General features: G+C 47.9%; 1 protein-coding gene across 8 annotated transcripts in view; it reads left to right on the plus strand.

Annotated features, from left to right (window-relative positions):
* Window positions 1-22,852, plus strand: part of MYO1H (myosin IH) — a 37,112-nt gene extending 14,260 nt beyond the window's left edge. For 6 of the 8 annotated variants that reach the window (XM_062615463.1, XM_062615449.1, XM_062615437.1 and 3 more), the window contains exons 2-32: window positions 6,272-6,430; window positions 6,676-6,791; window positions 7,209-7,407; window positions 7,634-7,714; window positions 8,158-8,337; window positions 9,128-9,226; window positions 9,484-9,597; window positions 9,895-9,966; window positions 10,372-10,491; window positions 10,806-10,873; window positions 11,202-11,307; window positions 11,588-11,668; window positions 12,056-12,147; window positions 13,731-13,825; window positions 14,047-14,093; window positions 14,333-14,413; window positions 14,875-14,980; window positions 15,282-15,399; window positions 15,687-15,800; window positions 16,172-16,248; window positions 16,553-16,621; window positions 17,071-17,155; window positions 17,545-17,704; window positions 17,955-18,038; window positions 18,476-18,569; window positions 19,050-19,105; window positions 19,559-19,694; window positions 20,062-20,129; window positions 20,936-21,033; window positions 21,995-22,094; window positions 22,625-22,852. In XM_062615463.1, coding sequence (XP_062471447.1) covers window positions 6,305-6,430; window positions 6,676-6,791; window positions 7,209-7,407; window positions 7,634-7,714; window positions 8,158-8,337; window positions 9,128-9,226; window positions 9,484-9,597; window positions 9,895-9,966; window positions 10,372-10,491; window positions 10,806-10,873; window positions 11,202-11,307; window positions 11,588-11,668; window positions 12,056-12,147; window positions 13,731-13,825; window positions 14,047-14,093; window positions 14,333-14,413; window positions 14,875-14,980; window positions 15,282-15,399; window positions 15,687-15,800; window positions 16,172-16,248; window positions 16,553-16,621; window positions 17,071-17,155; window positions 17,545-17,704; window positions 17,955-18,038; window positions 18,476-18,569; window positions 19,050-19,105; window positions 19,559-19,694; window positions 20,062-20,129; window positions 20,936-21,033; window positions 21,995-22,094; window positions 22,625-22,648 — 3,066 coding nt within the window. In that variant the 5' untranslated portion in view covers window positions 6,272-6,304 and the 3' untranslated portion in view covers window positions 22,649-22,852. Of the gene's footprint in view, window positions 1-5,609; window positions 5,631-5,893; window positions 5,923-6,271; window positions 6,431-6,675; window positions 6,792-7,208; window positions 7,408-7,633; window positions 7,715-8,157; window positions 8,338-9,127; window positions 9,227-9,483; window positions 9,598-9,894; window positions 9,967-10,371; window positions 10,492-10,805; window positions 10,874-11,201; window positions 11,308-11,587; window positions 11,669-12,055; window positions 12,148-13,730; window positions 13,826-14,046; window positions 14,094-14,332; window positions 14,414-14,874; window positions 14,981-15,281; window positions 15,400-15,686; window positions 15,801-16,171; window positions 16,249-16,552; window positions 16,622-17,070; window positions 17,156-17,544; window positions 17,705-17,954; window positions 18,039-18,475; window positions 18,570-19,049; window positions 19,106-19,558; window positions 19,695-20,061; window positions 20,130-20,935; window positions 21,034-21,994; window positions 22,095-22,624 lie in introns of those variants that run through there. The other 2 variants (XM_062615480.1, XM_062615443.1) reach the window with 2 other exon arrangements.
* The last annotated feature ends 1,869 nt before the right edge of the window (window positions 22,853-24,721 follow it).

The raw sequence follows: 24,721 nt of genomic DNA on the forward strand, positions 1-24,721 counted from the left end.
CTTCATCTGGGGCCTTCTTGCTGTGCCCAGAAGTATGTATTTGGGTCCAGTTTTCCTCTAGTTCTCTCTTCTGACTGTCTCAAGGACTTGAATTCACCATCACGGCATTTACACTTGTGTTTCTGTAAAGCAGTGCTGCACTGGGGGGTCATGAGGTTTTCCTATTTTGGAATTACAGCATAAGAATGAAGATTTGTGGTTGTGAAAATAACAATATGTGAACATACTGTTGTTCAATGCTGCTCTCTCAGTAACATCTGCACTGACAGATACTCAAGGACTGTCCTTCCTGTTCCTGGACGTTGAATACATCTGCTCTTCCTTACTTCCAGAAGCTTTAACTCTGAATGTTAACTTTCCAGCTGGGAACCCTGTGCTCTGTTAGCTGGGGGATACGCTGTGGAGCTTATCAACAATTTATGCTTTTGAATAAGACATCCTGTTCTGCAGTTAATGCAGATTCAGGATTCATGAAGGGGTTGCCTCTGCTCCAGCAGCAGTGGTAAACCTAAGCATGTCAGAAGAAAACTCTGGCGTTTATATCTAAAAAGCAATGACAGAGAAAGCAAGAGTCAAGTGTCTGTGTTCTGGCCTGACAGGGTTTGTAGCTGGGGTTTAGAGTGTCTTAAATCTCCCATGTGAGCTTTGATTGTTGTTGCTTTCCTCCCCTCGGGTAGAGTAGCTGGGGTGTGGGGCCATGGGCAGCAGCTCTGCTCGGTGCACGAGGGGTGATGAAGCAAATGGAGCTTTCCTAGCAGTTGGGTTAAATAAAAGGTGATAAAGAAGTGTTTTATGCTTCGGGTCAGGTGCCTGAACGCATCGGTGCTGGAAACCCGGCAGCACTGGTGTGAACTGGGAATTTTGGGGTGAGAAGGGCTGTTTTCTCCTAACCCGCCCCAGAAGCTCAAGCATACAGGCACTAACCCCAACTCTGAGCCGCTCATATTAACCCGACAGGCGATTGTTTTATTGGAGCTGACGTGCTGAATAGGACTCTCTTTAATGATACCCTTTACCTGTCTCACTGTGTTAAAGTGGGGCCAGGAGAAAGGTGGGGGGCAGAGGAGCGAGCGGCGGCAGGTGGAACCGCGCATCAGCACCGGTTCCATGCCCCGACCGGCGCGGCGCAGCCCGGGTAGACCCCGCGTAACAAGAAAGAGTTGCTAAGAACAAATCTCTATTGTTCCCCGTCATCTTTAAATGAGTGTCAGGGTAGGCAGGGGGGCTTTGACCGTTAACCGCACAATTTAGCCTGCCCGTTGTGTCCGGCAGCCCCCCCCCGCCTCGGAGTTTCTCGGATGAGAAAAGGCGGCCTCAGCCCCTTATAAATGGGCCAACTCTTCTCCTTTGTGTGCAGACTGCCCAGTGTGAAATCTGCAGTGACGTTAAATGTTTTCTAATGAATAATTACTGAAAGGAAATGGAGGAATATATGTGTAATGGATTGTAGCGCATTAAAATGTTTTCTTTTGGGCACAAAAATGTTGTCCTTCACCAGCGCCGCGATTGTTTCAGGAAGCCTTTTGTGGGGGTTTGATTCTCAATGGATTATCTGTGAGCGCTCGCAGTTCGAATAGAAATCAAAAGGGTCCTTTGGCAAACTAATGTTTTTCAAAATGGCAGCCATGAAGCCCATTTCGTATTTAAAGTTTGGGCTTTAAAGGAATGTTTGAACTCGGGAGATTTTCTCACTTTTTTTTCTTTCTTTTGATTTATGAAAGTGAAGTGGTTCACCTCGACCTCTCCTCTATTGAGAAAGACAGACAGTCACCCTTTAACAAGTCTATAGCAGACTATGCCCTGGAGACAGACAAGAGGCCTTAAGAACTGTTGGCATTTCCCTAGGCTGTTGATTAACCTTAAAACCCTCTTATTCTGTATTCTTTTGAAAAGAAATTAGGTTACAATGTGTAAATTTTCCCGCAGTATAATTGTATTTATGAATTCTCTTGCCTTGGACAGTGCGTGCAAGATGGTCCAAGTTCCTCATTACAGACCCAAGGTGTCCCTTTTCCATGGTGCTGCTGCTGCATTTCCAAGCACTGTCAATGTACAGCGTTTTAGTTTCATTATAAATGTGAAGGAGGTTCCTGGAGATAGATACAGGGGCCAGTCTCACTGGGGTATCTCAAAATCATCTCAGCTTCTTGGCTTTGCTTCAATGGCATGACCATAACTTGGTCACCTGGGGGAGATCTGGTCTGGTTTAATCCATTTTATGTGCAGTTATTGTTCATCTGAAAATTACCCTGAACACATGAACTCTTGCGAGCCAAGGTTTCCACTGTAAAGTATTTCCCTGTTGCTCTGAGCTCACTTATTCTTTGGTTCCTATTGCTTCCAGTACTTCTTTGGTGTGGGTGCCTTTTGGGGACGGAGGGATGGGGTCCTGCCTTCTCCTAGAGCAGACACCATGCAGGCAGCTGCCTGTAGCCCCTTCCAGCATCACACTGGCATGCTGCAGTCTTGACCTTGAGGTCGGTGCAGAGTTGAAGGGATGTGATTGCTCAGACCTGCCCGTGCTCTGCTGCTGACCTGGCTGAGCAGGCTCTTGCAGAACATCTTCCTTTATCACTCTTTATGGTCAAGCACTGTCACTGCCCTTTTGGCCAGCTTATTTTGACAGCCTTGAGTGGAGGAAGGTGGAGCAGAGCTCAAGGGCTTCCCTTCCTGCAGTCCTTGCAGTGCTGCCATCCTGGTTTGAGGGCTCTTAATGAGCAAATTCCTGTTGCACACCAGGGAGCAGGACTGGGTCAGGAGCTGTGTCTTGCACTAAAGGAGTATTTCCAAAACAGACCTCTGACGTTTCCAAAGGAATCTGTGTTAGCAACATTGCTCCAAGCCCATCTGTCCTGAGCAAGCCTCAGACTCCCCTGTCTATTATAAACTGGATGGCTCCAGAGATGTCTGCTCACTGCGCTCCCTTCCTGTGGCAGGAGTCTTATTTGCTTATGTTTCAGGGATGTAGCAACAGAAGAACAGGCAAAAAAGGTCATAAAAGTTTGCTATCACACTGGGTGTCCTGGGGTACGAGCTGGAGACAGATGAACAAGTTGCCTGGACTGTGCTTTAGGATCACTGTGTCCAGTGCTACTTAAAGCTCTGAGTTTTGGAGGAGTTGGGAATGGGAAGCTTTTGTACAAGAGATAATAATGTGAGTGTGCTCTTGTTGGTAAAAGTTATCTTTCTGTTACCAAAACATCTAAATGGATGCCCCATCCCTGGCAGTGTTCAAGGCCAGCTTGGACAGGGGCTTGGAGCAAGCTGCTCTAGTGGAAGGTGTCCCTGCCCATAGCAGGGGGTTGGAAATGGGTGAGCTTTAAGTTTGCTTCTGACCCAAACCACGCTGTGATGCTATGATTCTAAATAACACGTTAGATGGGTGTTTCTTTCCACTTCTGTCTGGAGATATATATTACAGAGAGGTTTTTATTGTAAGTTTTGGATGTTCTTCTTTATAATGAGTATTTATTAGCTGAGGATACGTCACAAATGCCTTTGCCTGATTCAGCTCCCCAGGTCTTACCCTTTGCCTGTCTTCTTCAATGACTGGGTTGTTGTCTTTGACAGTTGGGCAGAGGGGAAAGAACTGGCAGCATGTAGCAGTGGTTGGCAGTCAGAGTCCCACCCGAGAAGTCCTTTTTAGGGGTGCAAACTGTCCGTTTCACATGAAAGAAGGGATAATCCATGGAAATTCCAAGTTGCAGATGTAAAATGAGTTTTGCAGTGACCTCTAGTGGGGAGCCAAGCCGGGAGCTGCGGGCAGGGGGTGAGGAGCCTCTCCAGGGTGATGTATTTTGTACCTGGATTTGCTCAAGTTACCCATTGGGAAGGCTGGAGCCCATCACTTCATCTTCAGGCTCAGTCTTTGGTCTTCTGGCGAGACCTTAAAGTCTCGTCATGCGGTGCTGTCGGCATAAAGCTCCTCGCAGCTCGAGTGCTGACAGCATGTTGGATAATTCATTGAGCGAGGAGGATGCTGGCATCTCTGCCCAAGGAGGGAGCAGCAGACAGCCCGACACATGATCCGAGGTGTCAGCGGGCCAGAGCTTCAGCCCCGTTGGCTGGGAGAGGCACGGATCGGAGGAGGCGATGACAGGAGGTGACATGCTGTGGCTGGGCAAAGCAGGAGGCACGGGTGAGCTGGAAACCCTTCTGCTTTTGTAGGTGGTGGTAAGGAACTGCAGCGTCTCTGCAGGTTGGGGTGGTTGGGGTCAGGGGTGGAAGACTTGCTGCTGTTATGGTGGAATGGGTGGCCTTTTGTGTGGCCCCACTCAGCCTGGAGTGGGGTGCTTGCAGGGCAGTTTGCTGCCGATCTGGGTGCTTGAAAGATGACCTGGTGTGAGTGTGTGCAGCTGAGGCTCTCACCCTCTGTGTTTGCGTGCATGGCAAGGTTTGGGTTGGGTTTTTCTGGTGCCTCCAGACTAGCACTGGCATCAAACTGGTGCTCCTCTTTCCCTGTATGTTAATCTCTTCTCTTCAATGCCCCATTAAACCAAAGAAACAGTAATTAACTTCAGAGCCTGCTGGAAAACGAAGCTCTGAGCCTCTGATGAAGATAAGTGATAATTGAGCAGAATTGCTTCTAAGTTGTTTTTTAACTGTTCCTTGCCAGGTCTCATTTGGTAGAGATGTTACCAAAGAACGTGGCCTGTTGGTCCTGACCCTTTTCCAGAGCTGCACATCTCATGATTCGTGTTGTGATCTGCCATAGTTCCTTGTAGTGTCAGTGCTGACAGACAAATCCCTGTGGGAAAAGCAGCTCGTTGTAGTGAGGGAGAGAGTTTCTCCTACTGCTTGCGTCTCAATAGGCAGGAGAGAAGTCTCCTGACCCCTCGGTGGTGAGGGAAGGAAAATAATCCTTTAACAAGAGCAGCACCTTGCTGGGGTAACGTGCACTGGTGAGGCCAGGGGTATCTCTTACTGATGGTGGTACCAGGTGAGCACAAAACTAGTAAAGCTCCAGAAGCAGGGAGGGAACAGGGTGGGAAATGCAGTGTTAGAACATGTTCTGACCTCAGCAACAGCAAAATACTGTCAAAATCTGAGCACAAAGTACTGGGATTTTTGTTTAATGGGAACAGTGTCACTTCCCAATTAACATTTGAGTGAGAGAACTGGGTTAAGGAAACCTGATCAGGTAGATGGCCACTGTGCTTTCAGGCTTATGCTTTCACTCTTCCTGCTTGGAAAGAAGGTAAAAGTCTCTTGTCCAGCTTGTCCTGGTGCTTTCTCAGAAGGACACATCCACCTCCAGTTGTTTCTAGCCTTTCTATCTGGTAAAACAACAAACTCTAGCCTCGGGCAACCACTGGGCTATGACCGACTGTGCTATGGTTAGAGCTCTGTGCTGCTTAGGTCACACTCAATTAGAAGTTCTTGGTTTTCATTGTGAATATTAAGGACAAGCTGTACTAAAAATGAGAGTAACATTAAAATTCCTGTTTAAGAGCTGACCTTCTAAGCTCCCCCCATAAAGAATATCGTGTGTTGGGGCCTTTGCTCTTCTTTTTAGTGGAACCCTGCTTCTAAATCCACCAACCCTTAGCATCCACAGCGCTGTCAGCTTTCACCAGCGCTAGGCAGGAGCATCCCAAAAGCCTACCTCTGAAGCTGGGGTTGGTGTTAAGGTAGGAATCTCCCTCTGAACTGTGTAATCCTGGTGTCTTTAAAAAACAAATAAACCCTGACAAAAACCCACTTAAGAAACACTTGTTGTAATATTATTATTATATTAGTATATTATTATTAATACCCTAATATTACAATATACCCATTACAATAAGTATATTCTTATATACTTATTGTATAAAGAAGCTTCATGTAGCAAATAGACAAACAGAATATATCAGCTTGATTTAATTAAATAAAAGCAGGCTATTTATCCTTGCAGCCTGGGAAACAAGAGCTTCATGCTCAGCAGTATCTTCAGTATAAAGTTAACTTCCATGATACAGCCTCTCAAGTGGAGCGTGCGAAAGAATTGTGTTTTGTCACTGCCGTCCTTTCTGCAGCCTTCAGGCTTTGGGGAAGGGCTGGGAAAGGTGGAACTGTACCCAAATCGCTGTTTCACTGCTTTGAGTGGCTTTGTGACATGCCCAGCTCTCTTGCTGGTGTGTGGGGACATCTGCTGCCCAGCCCTGAAAGTTAACTTCCATCTGCTTGTGGACGGCACTGGGAATAATGAAGCAGTCTTGTGCGGAGCAGTACTGCCGGATTAATCCTTTTCCCCCAAAAGGACCCAATTCTGATCATCCCTGCTTTGTTGTAGAAGGAAGAAGTGGAAGATAACACTGATGCAAACATGGAAGGGGCTCTGATAGCCCGGGACAGAGTCGGGGTGCAGGACTTTGTGCTTCTGGACTCGCACACCAGTGAGGCAGCCTTCCTGAGCAACCTTCGCAAGCGCTACCAGGAGAACCTCATCTATGTAAGTGCTGTTGTGGGGGTTCACGTAGCCTGGAGCAGGTGAAGTGGCTCTAGGTGTGGCCTTGCTCGTCTGAGAAGTGCTGAGTATTTCACAGTCAAACTAAGGAGGCTTTGGAGCAGTGTCCATTTTCTCAGCAGCCCTGAGGTGATGCATTGGCTTACAGCATTTATTTGACTCCTCTTTTGGGAGCCATCATTCAAGTGATGGGACAGGTTTCCTCCCGTGTGTATTTTTTCTCCCTGCAGACATACATTGGTACTCTCCTGGTGTCTGTCAACCCTTACAAAGAGCTGGATATCTACACAGTGACACAGATGCAGCTTTATCGAGGGGTGAACTTTTTCGAACTGCCACCACATCTGTAAGTAGATCCCTTAAGATTTCAGTTTGTATGAATGAATTGGGTTTTCTCTGTGACACTTGTGGATACACATCTTTGTTGCTTGTACACACTGACTTATGGGCAGACTAGACCTCCTCATTACATGTGGTCTGCCTCTATCAGAGGAAGTTGAGATCTTCCCTTTACTGAAATTCACTAGGAATACGTGCAGCATGTATCAGTCCTACAGCAACAGAAGGAAAGGAACAAGCCCTGTCTGTCTCTCAGTAAGACACAGTCTGGGTTTATGAGACCTTGAGTCAGGCTCACATCTTAAGCTCTGCTTTCCCATCATGTCCAGTACTGATAATGTACTGCTGAAAAACCATTGACACTGTCTCCTGTTGCCTTTTCTGGCTGCTTCTTCCCTGAATGCTGCTTGTGATCCTTGTTCAGATATGCCATAGCTGACAATGCCTATCGGGTGATGTGCAGCGAGTACAACAACCATTTCATCCTCATCTCCGGGGAGAGTGGAGCTGGGAAGACAGAAGCATCCAAGAAGATCTTGCAGTATTATGCAGTGACCTGTCCAACTACGGAGCAGCTGCAGATCGTCCGTGATCGTCTGCTACTTTCCAACCCTGTTCTTGAGGTAAAACTAAATAAAGGTACGAAATGTGTTGTAAGAAAGAATAACAGTAATTTGTTTAGCTGAATTCCACATTAAAGCCAGGGAAATACATTAGTTTGTATTTCTTTAATCCCACTAAAGTCAGTAGCAGGACTCAGCAAATCTTTGTTGTTGGAACTTTGCCCTGTCACGGGGGTCAGGCTCTCAGTGAGATGAGAAGTGACTTGATGTATCTATTCATCCCCAGGCTTTTGGAAACGCAAAAACTCTGCGTAATGACAACTCGAGTAGATTTGGGAAATACATGGATATCCAATTTGATTTTAAGGTGAGAACAAACTTAATGGAGCAGCTATTAAAACAAGCCGGATCAGTGAATTTCTTGGCTGCTCACCAGGCAGCACAGGATTTATTAAGACTTAAGGTGCAGATTTCTGACCCTATTTTTACAGGCCTTGCATTTTTCAAGTAAAGTGACTACTTATACATCCTGAAAGCTTCCTACATTACTGGCAATGCTGCCAGTGCTCTGTGGAAAGCTAATGCAGGTTGTTGTAAACCACAAGCTGCAGTGGAAGGACAGCAAACTCTTGAGAAACAGCTTGTACTGCTCTTGTATGCTAACTCTTAAACAAAGAATGGCAGGTAAAAAACATGCTATTCCTGATGCTGTTCCTTGTTCCTGGGTGTAAAGAGACAGCTGTCACAATGATGTTATAATTGGTATAATTTATATCGGCTGGTGCTGATGTGGCTGCTTTGTCCTGGCAGGGAGCTCCAGTGGGAGGACACATCCTCAGTTACTTAATTGAGAAATCCAGAGTTGTCCACCAGAATCATGGAGAAAGGAACTTCCATATCTTCTACCAGTTACTAGAGGGTGGAGACAAGGATCTTCTTTGCTGGCTTGGGCTGGAGCGCAACCCCCAGAAGTACGCATATCTCATCCAGGTCAGTGAGAGCTTGGCCCCCTCTGTGCATCTTACATCTAGAACTGTGAGGGTTGCAAATACAGCTTTCCCCACATGCTAAGTGTGCTGCTGAGCTGCTACCATTAGCAAGAACCCTGGTGAATTCCCTGTGTTCTGTGTGTACAGAATGGCTTGCTGGTGCCATCTGTACTGCTGCTGTGAGAATGTGCTTTAAAACCAGTGTCACCAAACCCTTTAATGACCCTAGCTCCCCCTAGTCTGGTCACGATGCTTCTTGATTCATTGAGAAGAGTTGTCTGAGCTGCTAGCAGTAAAGTACTGTCTGCAACTTACATACTGTATAAAGGCATCTCTTCTAAGGCTTCTATGTCAGAACCTGGTGTAAAATGAGGTTTTGGGGATTTATGGACCTCATATTAGTATGGTTATGCAGAATACAGCTCGCTTTATAGTAGTGCTCTTAGTTTTCTTTCCTCCTTATTAGAGAAGAATACTTGGGCAGAAGATATTCTTACCATAAAAATGGAAGGTGTTTGTGAGCTCAAGCTCTTCATAAGACTTTATGGTATTCACCATCCAAGCTCAATGCTTCAAGTTAACAGAAGTTTTAAGTATAAGCCGAAAGATCTGATCCAATGAGCCCCTTTCAGGATTAGCAGGCGTGAACTAAACTTGCTAGCTAATTACAGACTGCATCTGTACAGGCTGAGGAAACTGGGAATGGAAGCAGTATGCCCAGTAGTATGCTGCTGATAATAAAATTGCTTTGCCAATGAATTGTACTACTTCATCTGTCTTTTACTCTACAGGGTCGATGTGCCAAAGTGTTTTCTATTAATGACAAGAATGACTGGAAAATAGTCCGCAAAGCTTTTTCCATCATTGATTTCACTGAGAAAGATATAGAGGTATGTGTGCTAAAGGGGACTGAGCCTGCCAAAGGGAATTTAAGTGAGGAGTGCACTGCTGTCTTTCCTTAAGAGTGATGGAAGGGGCTTTGCTTGGAAGAGGCGTTAAGGACAGAATGGGACATTGTTTTGGAGGGGTTTAGGGAGTGGGTGGGTGGGGAGCCAATATTCTTTATGAGCATGTGTAGGAAAGATATTAGTACCGTCCCATGGAGCTGTGGGAATCTGTTTTCTAATGGTGTATCTCTCATTATTAGCATCTCTTTGGAATTGTTGCCAGTGTCCTGCACCTTGGGAACATTCAGTTTGAAGAAGACAGCAATGGACATGCCATCATTCGCGATGGCACGCAGATCAAATGGATTTCAAAGGTCAATATTGCAAGTGCTGTGAAGAAAGCCTTAACCTTGCTGTGTTTTTCTCTTAAGGAGAAAAACATCTGTTCCCAAAAGCAGAATTGATGTATAAATACCCAGCTGTTGTTATAAGCTGTCTGGAATTGTAGGGTCCCTTTTCTCCATAGCATGTCTCCCTGAAACTTATTGTTGCTCAAAGATGAGTCTAACTGGGAATGGACTGGGGGGTTATCCTCTACTGATCACACAGTACTGCTTATTTAAAGCCTCCTGCTGGCCATGCTCTGAGTGCAGGTATTTCTCTTTCTGCAGCTGCTGGGTGTGCACTTGTCCATTCTTCAGGAAGCTCTCACCAATCGGAAGATTGAAGCCAGATCCGAAGAGGTAGGGAGTGATCCTGGGTGACCCCAGGCAGCTGGGAGCCCAGCTAGTGGTGGTGCCGGATGAGGAGCTCTGTTCTTAGCAGTGTTACAGCAAAACCAGATCACTCTGGCTGTCTTTCTTCCTCCGTATCACCTTCCTCTTCCAGCCCAAGATGCTAAATCAAATCGTATTCCCATTATTAGAGTTCTGCTGCTGAACAAGGTAGTCGCTGTGAAAAAGCTGGGCACAGGGACTTGCAGGCAGCTTTATCTGAGCCAAGCAGTTTCCTTTTGTTTAGTCCATAGAGTGCTTTTAGGGAAACTGGGCTGCATAAACAGAGAAAAGCACTGGTAAAAACTGGTCTTTAAGCTTTCTCTGGTCATCTGGGGTGTTTCTCCTCTCTGGCATATCTTTACTTATCTTCAGGTCCTAAGCCCATTGAACGTGGATCTGGCGTTCTATGCTCGGGATGCAGCGGCAAAGGCGATTTATGGACGAACGTTCACTTGGCTGGTCAACAAAATCAACGGCTCCCTGGCCAACAAGGTTGGTTTCTGGTCCAGTGTTCTCCTGGATGCTAAGTGCCCCTCACACACTGAGCAGAGTTTCTTCAGTGAGGCCCTACAGCCCTCATCAGCAAATATAATTGATGTAGGGACATCCCACAGCACTGAGCTGGACCACTGCTTAGTTGGGTGTGGAAGGTGGTGTTTTAAACAGTTTTAGCAGGTCATTACTTGCTTTAAAGTGGCTACTCCATTGGCATAGGACACCTAAGATTTAGGTGAAAGAAACATGAAATGTACAGGGAAGAAGCATCAGCTGAAGCAGCAATTACAGAGCAATGGTGTCTTTAACAGGATTCAACTCAGAAAACAGTTATTGGCCTGCTGGATATCTATGGCTTTGAAGTGCTGGATACAAACAGGTAATAGCTGTTCCTGAGGCTTAGGGTAACCTCTTTTGCTGGTGGGGCATGTGCTGGAATCCTACATGGCTCCTTGAGTCTACTCTTACCCCAGCAACACAAGATAGGGGTGGCTGCAAAATCTGGGAGCACTGGTTTAGCTGACCCCCTGCTGTGAAAGCTTTAGCTTGGGCTGCTTGCTTTGACTTGAGCCATTACTACAACAGCATGGAAGGATTGTGTGGGTTTGACCTGTATACTAGTGGGTTGTTTGACTTGAAAACAGTATGTGGTGGGAGAAGTAGAATTGGGTATGAAATAAACTAATGCTCACTTGGCCCTTCTGAAGCTTTGAGCAGTTCTGCATTAATTACTGTAATGAGAAGCTCCAGCAGCTCTTGATTGAGATGACCTTGAAAGCTGAGCAGGAGGAGTATGAACTGGAAGGAATAGAGGTAACTTCTTATTTTTTCCCTGTTCTTTTTTCCTTTGAAGTGCCATTACACTGAATGCCTTTGATCATCAATGAAGAAGGCATTCCGCTTCTTTCAGTTTGCATTGTTCATGTGGGAAGCATAAGATAGTATTTATAAGACGGTGGGTCTCATTCTGTAACCCTTTTGCAGTGTAACTAAACTTCTCTTTAGTGGGATTGGAACCTGGCTCTGAAGAATTTAAGAAATTGCAACAAGAAGATCTTCCTCTAAACTTCTTCTTCCTTTTTTCCTTTGCCAGTGGGAACCAATTCCATATTTTAACAACAAGATCATCTGTGACTTGGTTGAGCAGAAGCATAAAGGAATAATCTCCATTCTGGTAAGAACAGAGTTTGTGCTGTTTAAATTAAAGCATGTGCCTGTGCCCTACTGTAATGGTCCATAATCATATTTTTCCTCTAGTTATGTGATGGGTCTGCATTATTCAGGATGTAAACAGATAGGTCTTACAAACAAAGACCCAGAAGATTAAGGTAGAGGATCTGCTTGCTAGAGCTATGGGGATTAAAGGTAATATGCTGCTTCCACAGCAACTCTGATGCTTAAGAAGGGCATTTCCTTAACTAGGAAGTTGCTTGTATAAGATAGAACCCATGTCGAATTGTAACCAAGCACTTTGGTTTTGCATAACAAGGTTGTACTAAACATTAGTGAGGAGGGAGTAGTCTGTTCAGAGCAGAGTTTGACCCGGTGCCTGCTGTTCCAGGATGAAGAATGCTTACGACCTGGTGAAGCGACTGATTTGAGCTTCTTGGAAAAGCTGGAAGAGAAAGTAGGAGATCATGCCCACTTCGTGACGTATGCATTTACACTCTGTATCCTGCCACACACAAAACTACTCCTCCAATTCCTTACCCATAACAGAGTATTGGGGAGGGAACAATTTTTGCTTTGTCCCAAAGAAAATCAAGCAGCCTCTCCACTATATAATGCTGTGCTGTGCTATGCTGGTAGAGTATGACCTGAGGTGTCGGGGAGGCTGGGCTTCCTGGCTCTCTTACTAGTCTGATGCTCATCTTTGAGCCTGGGCTAAAGCTCCTCCAGCTCCAACCCCTGCCACGGGCAGGGACCCCTCCCACTGGAGCAGCTTGCTCCAAGCCCCTGTGTCCAACCTGGCCTTGAACACTGCCAGGGATGGGGCAGCCACAGCTTCTCTGGGCACCCTGTGCCAGCGCCTCAGCACCCTCACGGGGAAGAGCTTCTGCCTAAGAGCTCATCTCAGTCTCCCCTCTGGCAGCTTAAAGCCACTCCCCTTGGCCTGTCCCTACAGGCCCTTGTCCAAAGCCCCTTTCCAGGTTTCTTGTAGCACTGTGAGCTGCTGTAAGGTCTCCCTGGAGCCTTCTCTTCTCCAGGCTGGACAAGCCTAGCTCCCTCAGCCTATCTCCATAGGAGAGGTGCTCCAGCCCTTGGAGCATCTCCATGGCCTCTTCTGGACTTGCTCCAGCAGATCCATGTCCTTATGTTGGGGGCCCAGTGGGTGGCATTTTGGGTAATACTTGGTCTCCAGTGTTTTCAGATTCAGTTTTGGTGGCTGATGAGCACATTGGCACGGGGCTGTTCTGGCAATTCCCAGCAGAAGCCTACTGAAAGGCTTTGGCAAGCCATCGGTTCAGAGCCACACTGCTGAACTGTCACTGTTTTTACATCTCTGAAGTTCATCACAGCCAAGTGGTGAATTTGTAGCCAACTTCCTTGTCACCACAATGTGCCTTAATACTGTTCTGCCTGATTAAAAGCTTGAAACGGAGCTAGAGCTTCTTAAGCAGGCTCTGTACTTGGCAGGGGAAGGGAACTTTGTACTCGTGCTGTTGTGACACGCAGCTCTGCTGTTAGTGGTTGCTTACAAAGCTGAAACTTAAACTGTTAAGTTGCTCTTTTTCCTTTGTTCTCCTTTTTTCCCCAGGAGTCCTTGCTTTCCAAACCTTTCCTGCTGTTCTTAGACATTGTGATTCCTGCTCTTATTTGGGTTCTTGCTTCAGGGCAAAATGTCCCAAACAATCCTCCCCCACCAGTTTCACTCGGAGGAAGCTGATTATCTTTTCCTCATGTAGGTGATGAAGAAATATTAAATGCTTCTTATGAGAAGAAATGTTAATACTTCTGGAAAGGGTGATTGTTGCCAAAAGGCAGTGGATAGGTCACAGGTACCCTGAGGAGTTTATGGTAGCTGGCTCCCATTCTCTGTTGATAGCTGGTCAGAATGGGCAGGTAGATGATGACTTGATTCTGGGCTGTAACTGCATAGTTGGAGCCACATCAGTAGGAACAAACACTCGATTTCCAGCTGTCCTACAGCTGCTTTTCATGCAGGTGCTTTTCTACAAGCTGAGGAAGTCCGTCTGCTCCTTTTTCTCTTGGTTTTCTGTGTGTTTTCCCCACAGTCGCAAGCTTGCAGACCAGAAAACACGGAAATCCATTGACTGGGTGGATTTCCGCCTCCTTCACTACGCAGGAGAAGTCACTTACTGTGCTGTTGGTGAGTGTGAGCACAGAGCTTGCCTAGAAGTTACCTGTGCTTTTAAGCCAATCTGGGAGGTGATGACGGGAAGATGAATTACAACATACCTGCCCTCTGAGGGTACTGTTACTTGGAAGTCTTAAATGTGAATGCAGTGAGAATTTTGTGGATATAAATATCCAGGTTTTGTGCTGAAGTGTGTGGCCTCCAAACGAATCAAACTACTTTTTCTTCTTCAGGATTTCTGGAGAAGAATAATGATCTATTGTACAGAAACCTGAAAGAGGTAAGGACAGAAAAGAGATGCTGTTAACTTAAATCATCATGCTTCAATAAGAAAAGTTTTGCAGATGCATTTAATCTCTGTAGCAAACAAGAATGTGTATTTCTCCTTAGCACTGTTCTTTAGGCACCTACCTGTGTGTCCTTACAGCTGTGCTGCTCCAGTGTAGCAACCTCACAGTAGGAATAGCACAGCTGCTAAATAAGGCAGCTTTTAATTTTCTCCTATATCTCCTGTTCCAGGTGCTGTGCAACTCTAAAAATGGCATCCTCAGGGACTGCTTCTTGCTATCAGAACTCGACAACAGGAGGAGACCAGAGACTGTGAGTTTCATCTTTAGTCTTACCTTTAAATAGAAACTCAGCTTCCCAAGTCTTGCTTTAACTGCTGATCCTGTCCTTAGTCCTGAACTCGGTGGATTATTAATTTTGCTGGTGTTATAATCATGGTGGTTGATACCGCTGAGACAGCAGCTAGCAAAGTGACATACCTTAATGCTGTTATTAATGCATCCTTCCAAAATTAGCCCTGTGCCTAGCAGCCAGCAGTAGTTGGGTTCTGAAGTGCTGCCTTCCATGTCCAGCTGCATGGCAGAGGTTCAGATCTTCCAGCTAAGCACTCTGTCCAGGTGACTTGCACCTGACTGTGCTTCAGAAGCTCTGTGGTCCTAATGCATGCGCCAGCCTTTTGCTTATTTTTAAGATGAGAGTAGGGGAATGAGTTGATTGCAGTTACTGCAGCCATGAGCTCCAAAGCTAAGGAAGTTCTTCCATTGTCATCTTAGGTTGCAACCCAGTTCAAAACGAGTCTGATGAGTCTTATAGAAATCCTGATGTCCAAGGAGCCTTCCTATGTCCGATGCATTAAACCAAATGACAACAAGGAGCCTGGTAAGGCATTGGGCTGGTGACACAGTTGAGATGAAGGAAGTGAGGGAGACTTTAACTTATAGCTAGGCACACAGTGTATATGTATACACACTCTGTGGTGTGTACATACCCCTTCCTTATTTATGTCAATACATGGATAAAGCCTTGGGTGGCATGGTTTAGCATGAGGTGTCCCTGCCCATGGCAGGGGGGTTGGAACTGGATGATCTTAAGGTCCTTTCCAACCCAAACCATTCTATGATTCTAAGTAAGGGAGCTTCCACACTCGGTATTTCCCACTGAATGCGTGTTCTTGCTGCAGGGAAGTTTGATGATTTCCTGATCCGTCACCAGGTGAAGTACCTGGGCCTGATGGAGCACTTGCGGGTGAGACGCGCCGGCTTCGCCTACCGGCGCAAGTACGAGCTCTTCCTGCAAAGGTGAGTGGAGCTGCTCCCCTGTGGCCAGGTAAACCTGTCCTCCTGCGAGGGCCTTGGAGCAAGGCCTGTTGAAAGGCAAGTCCCAGCAGTAGGAGATGTGGAGGTGTCAGCAGACACTGTTCTGCTTCAGAAATAACCTTAGTGTGCGTCTTCTGTCTGTATCTAGTTTGTCCTGCTTTGGCATCCTCTGCTTTGGATAAAGCACTAGGAATCTGGGGGAGAAAAGGTTCAGGAAGGAGTTCTTCAAGCATCAAGTCACTTGTGTTGATCTCTTGCTGATCTTCCAGGTATAAATCTCTCTGTCCAGCTACGTGGCCACACTGGCATGGGCCAGCAGTTGAGGGTGTGGAGAGGCTTATCAAGCATCTTGGTTACAAGCCTGAGGAATACAAATTAGGAAGGTAAATCCTTTCTCTGGCTGTGACCTCTGCTGCTCAGTTGTGCGGTGCTTCCTAGATTTGATCCTCTTTAACATCATCTTCAACCTATGGCTTGAGAATACAAGTTGTGTAGAGGCAGAAGTCTCCACACTGCACCTTCCAGGGCACCTGGGGCCTTGTGCAGTAACTGGGGTTTTGCTTCCTACCCTCTCCCTGCCACCCTTTTCCAAGCCCTTGGCACCCTTTTAGGATGTGCCAGCCAGACAAATGAAGAAGTTGCAGAAGGAGATGTAACTCATTAGCACTGTGGTGGGTTGGAGGACTCTGAGCCTGGTTAGGGCAGCTGAAACCGTGGCTCCCTGGCAATAAGCTGTTCATGATCTCTCTTTCAGAACCAAAATCTTCATTCGTTTTCCAAAGACTCTGTTTGCTACTGAAGATGCATTTGAAATCAGAAAGCACTTGTTAAGTACGTTTCCCACTCCCTTTATCTGTGTATAACTGAAGCTTGAAATGCAGAAATGCCATGGAGCTGCCTCAGGGCACATTTACCTGCACAGTCTATTTTTGGTCCTGTTGGTGCTTTGGCACCTCTGTTCCTCAGGGACTGTGCAGACCCTCCTCTGCCTTGGCTGCAATCAGTGTCTGATTGCTGGGAGCACAGCTTCTGAATCCTAGAATGGTTTGGGTGGGAGGGGACCTTAAAGATCATCCAGTTCCATCCCCTATCATGAGCAACATCCCTGCTTTTTTTTTCCTCCTCTTTTTGCCAGTTTCAAGGCTACAGGCCAAATACAAAGGCTTCCTTGGGAAAAGGGAGTACCTGAAGAAGAGAGAAGCAGGTATGGGCTCTGGAATTGAGGATTCTCTTCTGGGGCTATGCTTGTAGCTTTGGGAGGTCAGGAATCCACACTGCTGCAGATACCACTTGCAGCTTCCCCTCAGGGCTGTGGGTGTTGGGGTGAGAGGCAGGGGATGCCCATGTGAAGAGCATTCACAGAGGTCCCTTTAGCTCTGTTTAGCTCTGAGTAGCTCAAAGGGCAGCTTTCTGAGGTGGGCTATTTGCTGTGGATGGGGGACAGCAGGAGGCTGGCACCATCTCAACGCAGAGTTCTACGGTGCAGGGGATGCTGGGTCAGCCAGTTAGAGTGGAGAAGTTGTTCTTACTGTAAAGACCAGCTGATGGGAAGAGCTGCAGAAGAGCCAGCTGTAACCTCTGCTGTGTGAACTTAAAGGGTAGTATAGCTCCAGAGCTATGATACTAACACGAGGACCTGATGAATTCTTGCAGCTATCAAGCTGGAGGCGTGTTGGCGAGGAGTGCTGGCACGGAAAGAGGCCAAAAGGAGGACGTGGGCAGTTCAGATAATCAGGAAGTAACTATCACTGCGTGGTGGTTGTGGGGAGGGCGGTGGGTGGTGGGTCACAGCGTGGTGATGGTCTCTGGACAATGAATCTGGAATACCTGCAGTGCAGCGAGTCAAAACCATCTCCTTCACCCCCTGTTTCTAAGGTACCACTGCAGTGAGGACAGTTGCCAGATGGGGTTGGTCAGAAATGCCTGTCACATCTTCATCAATTCTGACTTCCACAAATTCATTTGGAATGCTATAAAGCTGAAGGTTTCCACTGCTGTAACACAGGTGGTAGCGTACCTGAGGCAGCCTCAATGATCTGTGCCTGTTTTCTGCCTTCTGTGACTTGTCCTTCACTTCCATTGCTTTCTGGAAGTAACCTGTAAGCTCTGGTTCTGAATTCTCTGTAGGTTCATAAATGGCTTCATCAATCGGAAGAAGCCCCTTTGCCCAGAGAACATTGAATTTGTGAGGCTTGTGCAGTACAAGTACTTGATGAAGCTCAGAGACCACATCCCAAAAAACGTCTTGGACAAGAGCTGGCTCCAGCCTCCATCCATCCTGGAAGAGGTGAGGATTGCTGCAGGCTTTGGGAGAGGTGAAGGTGGCTTTTAGTAACTCTAGAAATGACTCAACTGCTTGGTGGGCATCAGCCCTGCTCTGGTACCAGTGCTCCTTGTAGGCAACTCTCTGGGCTGGGGGAGCTCAAACGGAGTTGTAACTTGATGTTAAAACCAGCTTGCACTGAGTGAGTGTCTGCCAGGACTGCAGCAGGAGCTGCTGGCACAACCTCGCTGCTGTTTTCTTTTCCTTAACGTAGACATCTGAGATGCTACAGAAAATCTGCATTAGGAACCTGGTGAGGAAATACTGCCGAGGTGTTACTGCTGAGAGGAAAGTGCAGGTAAGTGATACGTGGAATGTGAATGTGTGAGCTAAAACGGGCTGTGCAGGTGGGACATCTGCGCCCTCAACTGTCTGAAAGGCAGGCTGCACACGGCTGCTCCTCCCTCCGAGCGAGTACTCCTGAGCCTGGTGTTGGCTTCAGTGGCCCTGGCAATGCACAGTGTGGTTCTACAGACCCGTGGGTCTTACCTTTATGGAATGAAAACTGCACGTCATGTAATGGGAAAGATCCATAAATAAGAAAAACATGTAGGGCTCTTTAGTCCCCGCTACCCCTTTATGTGGTATGAAATGGGAACGACCTAAAGGTGTGGGAAGAAAGGCAGCTCACATCGGGTAGGTCCTGCATGAGGGGGAATGGTGTCTGTGGCACAACTGCTGATGCTCCTGATGGAGAAACTCCAGGAGGATAAAGGCTGCTCCTTCTCCAAACAGTTAGAGCAGAAGGTGGTGACAAGTGCTGTTTTCCGAGGGAAGAAGGAGGGCTACGTGCAGAGCATCAACCAGCCATTCGCAGACACCCGCCTGAGTGAGTGCACCCCAAAGCCCTGAGGAGCACAGCTCCTTGCTCAGGAACATTCCTGACAGAACAGACTTGGCTTCCAGGAGAAATTCCCATCTGGCAAAGACAGCATCACCTGCTGCCTTTGGGCCCGACCATTTGAGTTCCCTTCCTCTGTGGCTGTCCTGAGTTCAGTGGTGTGGGTGCAATGCTGGGTCCTTGGAAGCTCCCAGAGAGCTGGGTAGAAGGGATAGATATTCAGCATGGCTCTTGGCATGAGCCCTCCTGTGCCAGGGCCTGAACCCCCCGTGTGAATGCCTTGTCAGGCAGGAAGAATCACAGACATGGGTTTGGGAGCAGCTGGAACCCCCAGTTCAGAAGAGGGCAGGGTACCAAGGGGACAAGGACAGTGGGATGAAGACCATGAGTGCAGCTCTCTGCAGCTGTGCTGGTGGGAATGGTGCCTGTCACCTGCACTCAAGTTTATCTTTCTGGTTTGCTCCTCAGAAGAGAATGACATAAACCCCAAAGTGCTGCAGCTCCTCCACGGTGAGAAGATCAAGGTAAGGGAAGGGGAGCTGGAGCACAGCAGCTCTTGAAGCAGCTTCCCTGGAGTCACACAGTATTGGGTGCTCTATAGTGCCTGAGGCTGCCTTGCAGCCATGCAATAGCAGTGTGGAGAGTGTGTCCTTGTTCTTAAACTGGAGGCAGGTTTCAAAATGCACAATTACTTCAGATTTCTCTTAATAAATGCTTAAAAAGCATCACTAAACCCTATAGGGGCTGCAGCAGTGCAGGTGTGTGCTGCACTTCCCATGGTCACAGCATAGAGGGCACAGGGAAACCATCTTTCTCACAGCATCGTTCTGCCATCTGAATGTCCAAGTGGAAAGAAAGCAGACTGCTGTCAGCAGAGGTTCTGCTGCTCCAGGGTGCAGAGCTGCTCCTTGCTGGCCTGCCTCCAGCACAGCACCCTGTGGTACTGAGTGATGCTGATACCAACTTGTTGTTTCCAGTATGTGACCCCCGTGATAAAGTACGACAGGAACGGGTTCAAAGCACGGGACCGGCTCCTTGTTCTGACCCAGTCCTCAGCCTATGTGGTGGAAATGGCCAAGATCAAGCAGAAGATAGACTATGCCACTCTGAAAGGTAAGGGTGGAAGTCCCTGGGGGTCTGCCCTTGCTGCATGTGGGGCTTCTGAAACTCTGTTTGGGTGTCAGCATGCAGGTCCTTGGAGTATAAGTTAGGAGAAAGAGGATGCAGTTTGAAACACTTAAAGGCAGGAGGAGATTGCTTTCTGCTGGCATTGAGGGGAACCCACACATCACTCCCTTTTCTAGGTATTTTTTCATCGTGCCACTGTCTGAACAGCAGCCCAGGCTGGAATACATGCATTCTGCCTCCTGCATTCCCAAAACGAAGGCTGGAGTTGATCTCCCTGCAGGAGCAGCACCCTAACACTGGCCTGGAACTGTCTTTGGCACTTTTCCCTCTAATTCCTGCTTTTCTTTTGAAGGTATTTCCACCAGTAACCTGAGCGATGGGATTGTGGTCATTCATGTTCCTGAGGACAACAAACAGAAGGTAGATAACAGTCAGGTCTTGTAGTTGATGTGTTTAATAGCATTAATATCTAACATATTAATGCCCCATCCCTGGCAGTGCTCAAAGCCAGGTTGTGGACAGGGCTTGGAGCAAGCTGCTCTAGTGGAAGGTGTCCCTGCCCGTGGCAGGGGTTGGAACTGGAGGAGCTTTAAGGTCCCTTCCAACCCAAACCAGTTTGGGATTTTCATCTTCCTACGAAATGCTGGGATTCCACAGTCGCTGATGTTTACTACTTCTGTAATCAGCTGGACCTTTACATTCTTGCTGTCTCACCAGGAAAGCCTTCCCTTACCTGCTTTTTGGAGCCCAAGTTGCTCTAAATCCTGAATAGTCCCTGTAAAAGATTTAGATTGGCTATAAGGAGGAGATTCTTTCCTGTTAGGGTGGTGAGGCACTGGAATGGGTTGCCCAGGGAGGTTGTGAATGCTCCATCCCTGGCAGTGTTCAAGGCCAGGTTGGACAAAGCCTTGGGTGCCATGGTTTAGTGTGAGGTGTCCCTGCCCATGACAGGGGGGTTGGAACTGCATGATCTTAAGGTCCTTTCCAACCCGAACTATTCTATGATTTGATTCTATGATTTCCAAAAGGATATTTGACAAACCAGACTTGTATATGGCTGTTGTAATTGCTGGGTAGGTATCAGTGGTTGTAATTGCTGGGTAGGTATTTGTCTCTTCTGTGCAGCAGCCACTGCTCCAGCATTAAAAGGAGTTTCTCTGCACAGCTGCTGGGTGCCTTACGTGCTGGGCAATACCTGATGACTTCGTGCCTCTTTCTTGTTCCAGGGAGATGTGATCCTTCAGTGTGAGCACGTCTTTGAGACGGTCACGAAGCTCTGCATGCTGGCCAATAAGCAAAACCTCGTTAAAGTTGCACAGGGAAGGTAAGGAAGGCAGTGCAATGGGCAGTGTCCTGCAGGGTGGGTTTTAGGGAAGAGCCTGGGCTGGACTACTTAAGTCAAACCTATTCACAGCAGATAGTGCCCTGAGCTGATCATTGTGGGCTGAATCAAACAGAGGAATGGCTTTAACCTGCCAGAGGGGAGACTGAGATGAGCTCTTACGCAGAAGCTCTTCCCTGTGAGGGTGCTGAGGCACTGGCACAGGGTGCCCAGAGAGGCTGTGGCTGTCCCATGCTGATGAAGCTTCCTTCTATGCTGGTTGTGGTTGCACCTTGCTGGTGCTGCTCTGCCCTAGCAGCTGCCCATGACCCAACTGCCTAAAACATCAACTTGATCATAGGTGCCTGTAGTTTAAAACCCCTTTTTTTTTCCAGGCTTCTGCCGCCGTGACCTGGGGCTGAGGTTGTGGTTTAGTGGTTTTACAGCAGATCCCATTAGCACGGCCTGAGAAAAGCCTGGGTCACTTCAGGATAAATGCTCCTCTCCCTGGCAGCTTGAGAAGGCCCTGAAATGTGACATTGGAGCACAGGCCCCTCTCGGTCACACCACCAAGCTAAGGGCAGGTGGATGCAGTCTGTCTCTCAAATCTCTGCCTGAATTGAGAATGGCACATGAAACCGGGCTCCTGCTCCAGCTTTCCTCTCTGCCCTTTGCATTTCAGTTGTAATTAGATTGTGTGTGTTCAGTGGCTTTCTCCAGGTCAGATCTGCTTATCTTCTAGTGCTTAATTGCTCCAGGAGAATTCAAATGCCTGGCGCAGGCAGGATGCTCCATTCATCCAACCCTGCTGGCTCGGGTGCTATAATGCAATTGGTTAGGAAATCTACGTAAGCTGGAGGGCTCAGATCTTCTGATCTAAGGAGCTTTGCCAAGGGAACAGAAATAAAGAGTAAAGCCTATTGCAGGGAAAGCATCTAGTGAGTACTTCTGCCTGTATTTGCAGCCTTCAGTTCCGCATTGGCTCAGGGAAGGAAGGGACGATGGTGTTCAGTGTGGGGCAGGAGTCTCAGGTCTTCAAAGCCAAAACTGGACAACTGACAGTGGTAAGGCCTCAGCCAAGCCCTGGGAATGTGACTTGGGCTTTCTCCTCTGCTCAACCCCTGTAGAAAGCACAGCTCGGTTCCAGCAAGGGCCCTTTGGGTGAGTTCAGGAGGACTGGATTCATCTTGCAGAGCAGAGGTGCATGATGTAACTACTCAGTTAGTACTTACCTATGGAAGATAACATGTAATAGATGGTCATGGCTGCATTGGGAACTGCACCTTGCACCTTGCTGCTTGCTTTCTCCAGCTAGCATGGGCAGAGGAACAGGGGAAGGTGTGATTCTTTGTGCTTCACTGCTGGGCTTAGTGTGTGTGATGCTGCTAGCTGACAGCTCCATGGAGGAATTGCACATGGCCATGTAATCCCCTTGGGGTACCTATTAGCTGTCCTTGCAGCCTGGAGATGAAGGGGGTAACTTTACATGCCAGCTGCTGAACAGAAACCACACAGCCTCTTTTCCCAGAGCCAGGACATCTCAAGGGCATCACACTTGTACCTCATCTGATGACTCCTTCCTTTTCTCATCCAGGTGTCAACCCAGGCAAAGTCTTGATGAGCAACAGTCCCTGTTCCTGGTTGCTGTCTTGGCCAGGGGCAGAAAGGAGCCTGCAGGATGAGACCAGCACTCACACCTGCCCTGGGATCTGTGATGCCACAGGGCTGCTGTGATTTGAGTTTGCTTGCATCTTTTAGGCTCTTTTTTATAGCTTAAAGCTATTTGATATAGCTAAATAAATGATGTTATCTCGCTGTAACATTCCAGTGAGCAAAGGTGCTCATTACAAAATTACAGGGAGGCACTGGAACTGAAAGCTGCAGTTCCACATGTAAAATGTCCATCTCTAGGCACTGAGTACGAGGTGAGAGCTCTGCCCAGTCAGGAAGGGTTAACACAGGAGCAGGAAGGCTTCTCTGGCTGTGCTTGAGTCTTAGCTCACCAGAAGTGCCTCAACTCTGGTCTGAAACCACCTTTTCTCTGGGGCAGGCTGGTAAAGCCTTTAGCACTGCTGTCCCCTTGAGGTGGCCAAGGGGAGGGGTGGAAGTGGGAATTCTCTGCACCTCCCACTTGGAAGCTGTTCCACTGCTGTTTCGTGTTGGGGCAAACTGGTGCAGTTCCTGCTCTGGCACTGCCTGGGCTGGAACTGCACTTTGAGAGCCTGCACATCCTGGGCTCTGCAGAGTCCCAGCTCTCTGCTGGGAGGTCAAACTAAACCAGGGGGAGGATGATGTCTGCTGTTTCTTTCAGCTCCATGGACCCCAAGGCCAGCTTCAGACAAGCAATAAAGTGACCCCCATGTAAATATGAAATATCTTCTAATTTATTGTGTTACATTAAAAAAAAAAGTACATATTGCAAACATCAACCATAAACTGAGCTGCAGCTGAAGCTTTTCCTGTGCATAAGTATAAAGTAGGAGGGAATGATTGTACAGAACAGAGGAATTTGCTGCTGTTGTCTGAGAGACGGAACAACTCCATTAAGACTGAAAGGATCTACCTGCCCTTTGCTCTAAGGTAAGACTGGTGCTACAGCTACGTGGATACAGGTGGGAGTGAACACCCTGATGGGAGATTGAACCCAGGGTTAAAGCTGCTGCTGGACAAAATCACTTCCACACAGAAGACTTGAGTCACCCTACACTGCTGTGCTGTCACTATTGGTGTCTGGGGCTGGAGAACCAAAGCAGGCAGGGCTGTGCTCCCTGTTACCTGTGGCAGTACCAGATGATCCAGGGCTGCTCATGGCCAGGACCTCAGCCCTGCACCCACCTTCACCTGGAAGCTGTGGAGGCAAAACCATTTACAGTCAAAAGGCTCAAGAGCTGAGAGCATTTGTGCAATGCCATTAACAAAGTCTCCCTCCACAGCCTGAGGACGAGTGGCCAGCAGGTAAAGGATGGTCGAAGGTGACAGAGGACACAACTACAGCACGTGGAGGGTTAAGGCAGAGCCTGCCCATAAGTGCAGTAACAAACCTGAAACTACTCCAACTCCCCTGGAGTGAGTGAACCCCAGCTCTGTAACTGCTGTACAAGGAGCAAACAGAATCATCCCCTGGTTTCTGCAGAACCTGAACGAGGAACTCCTGAAGCCAGTTAAGAACCTATTTACAGAGAGGTTAATCACAGAGCTGGGACCTGACGGATGCTTAGCACTGGTGTCACCTCCTGGAGCTGAACCTGCTCCCGTGCTGCAGGATGTGACTGGGTTTGGTCTGAGCAGCCAGTGTGGGGGTGCTGTGTTGGAAGCAGGCAGCTCAGCACAGCTGAGGATGGGGCGGCCCGGCCTGTCCCACAGGAGAGCCAGCTCTGTGGGGTGAGCAAAGGGAGCAGGGTTTGCAGCAGGGCTACAGGGAACGGCTGAGACACAGCAGTCACACTGAGCAGCTTCAGCCAGCGCAGGGTCTGGACCCTTCCAGGGCACTGGGTCTGTTACAGACCCTCAACCCCATGCCCAGCCCAGCACCAGCCAGTGAGGATCAAAGTACAGAGACCTGGAAAAGCAGAGCAATTCGGGGGCCTTCTCCTTCCACACCCCCCAGCTTATCACATCAGGAAGGGAAGAAGGGAGAGGCACTGGGTCCTTCACAACACCACTGCACTATGGACTTCTGCAACCACGTGCA

This window comes from Pezoporus occidentalis, unplaced genomic scaffold, assembly GCF_034315485.1.
Source record: "Pezoporus occidentalis ecotype Australia unplaced genomic scaffold, CSIRO_AGI_Poc_V1 ctg102, whole genome shotgun sequence".
NCBI lineage: Eukaryota > Metazoa > Chordata > Aves > Psittaciformes > Psittacidae > Pezoporus > Pezoporus occidentalis.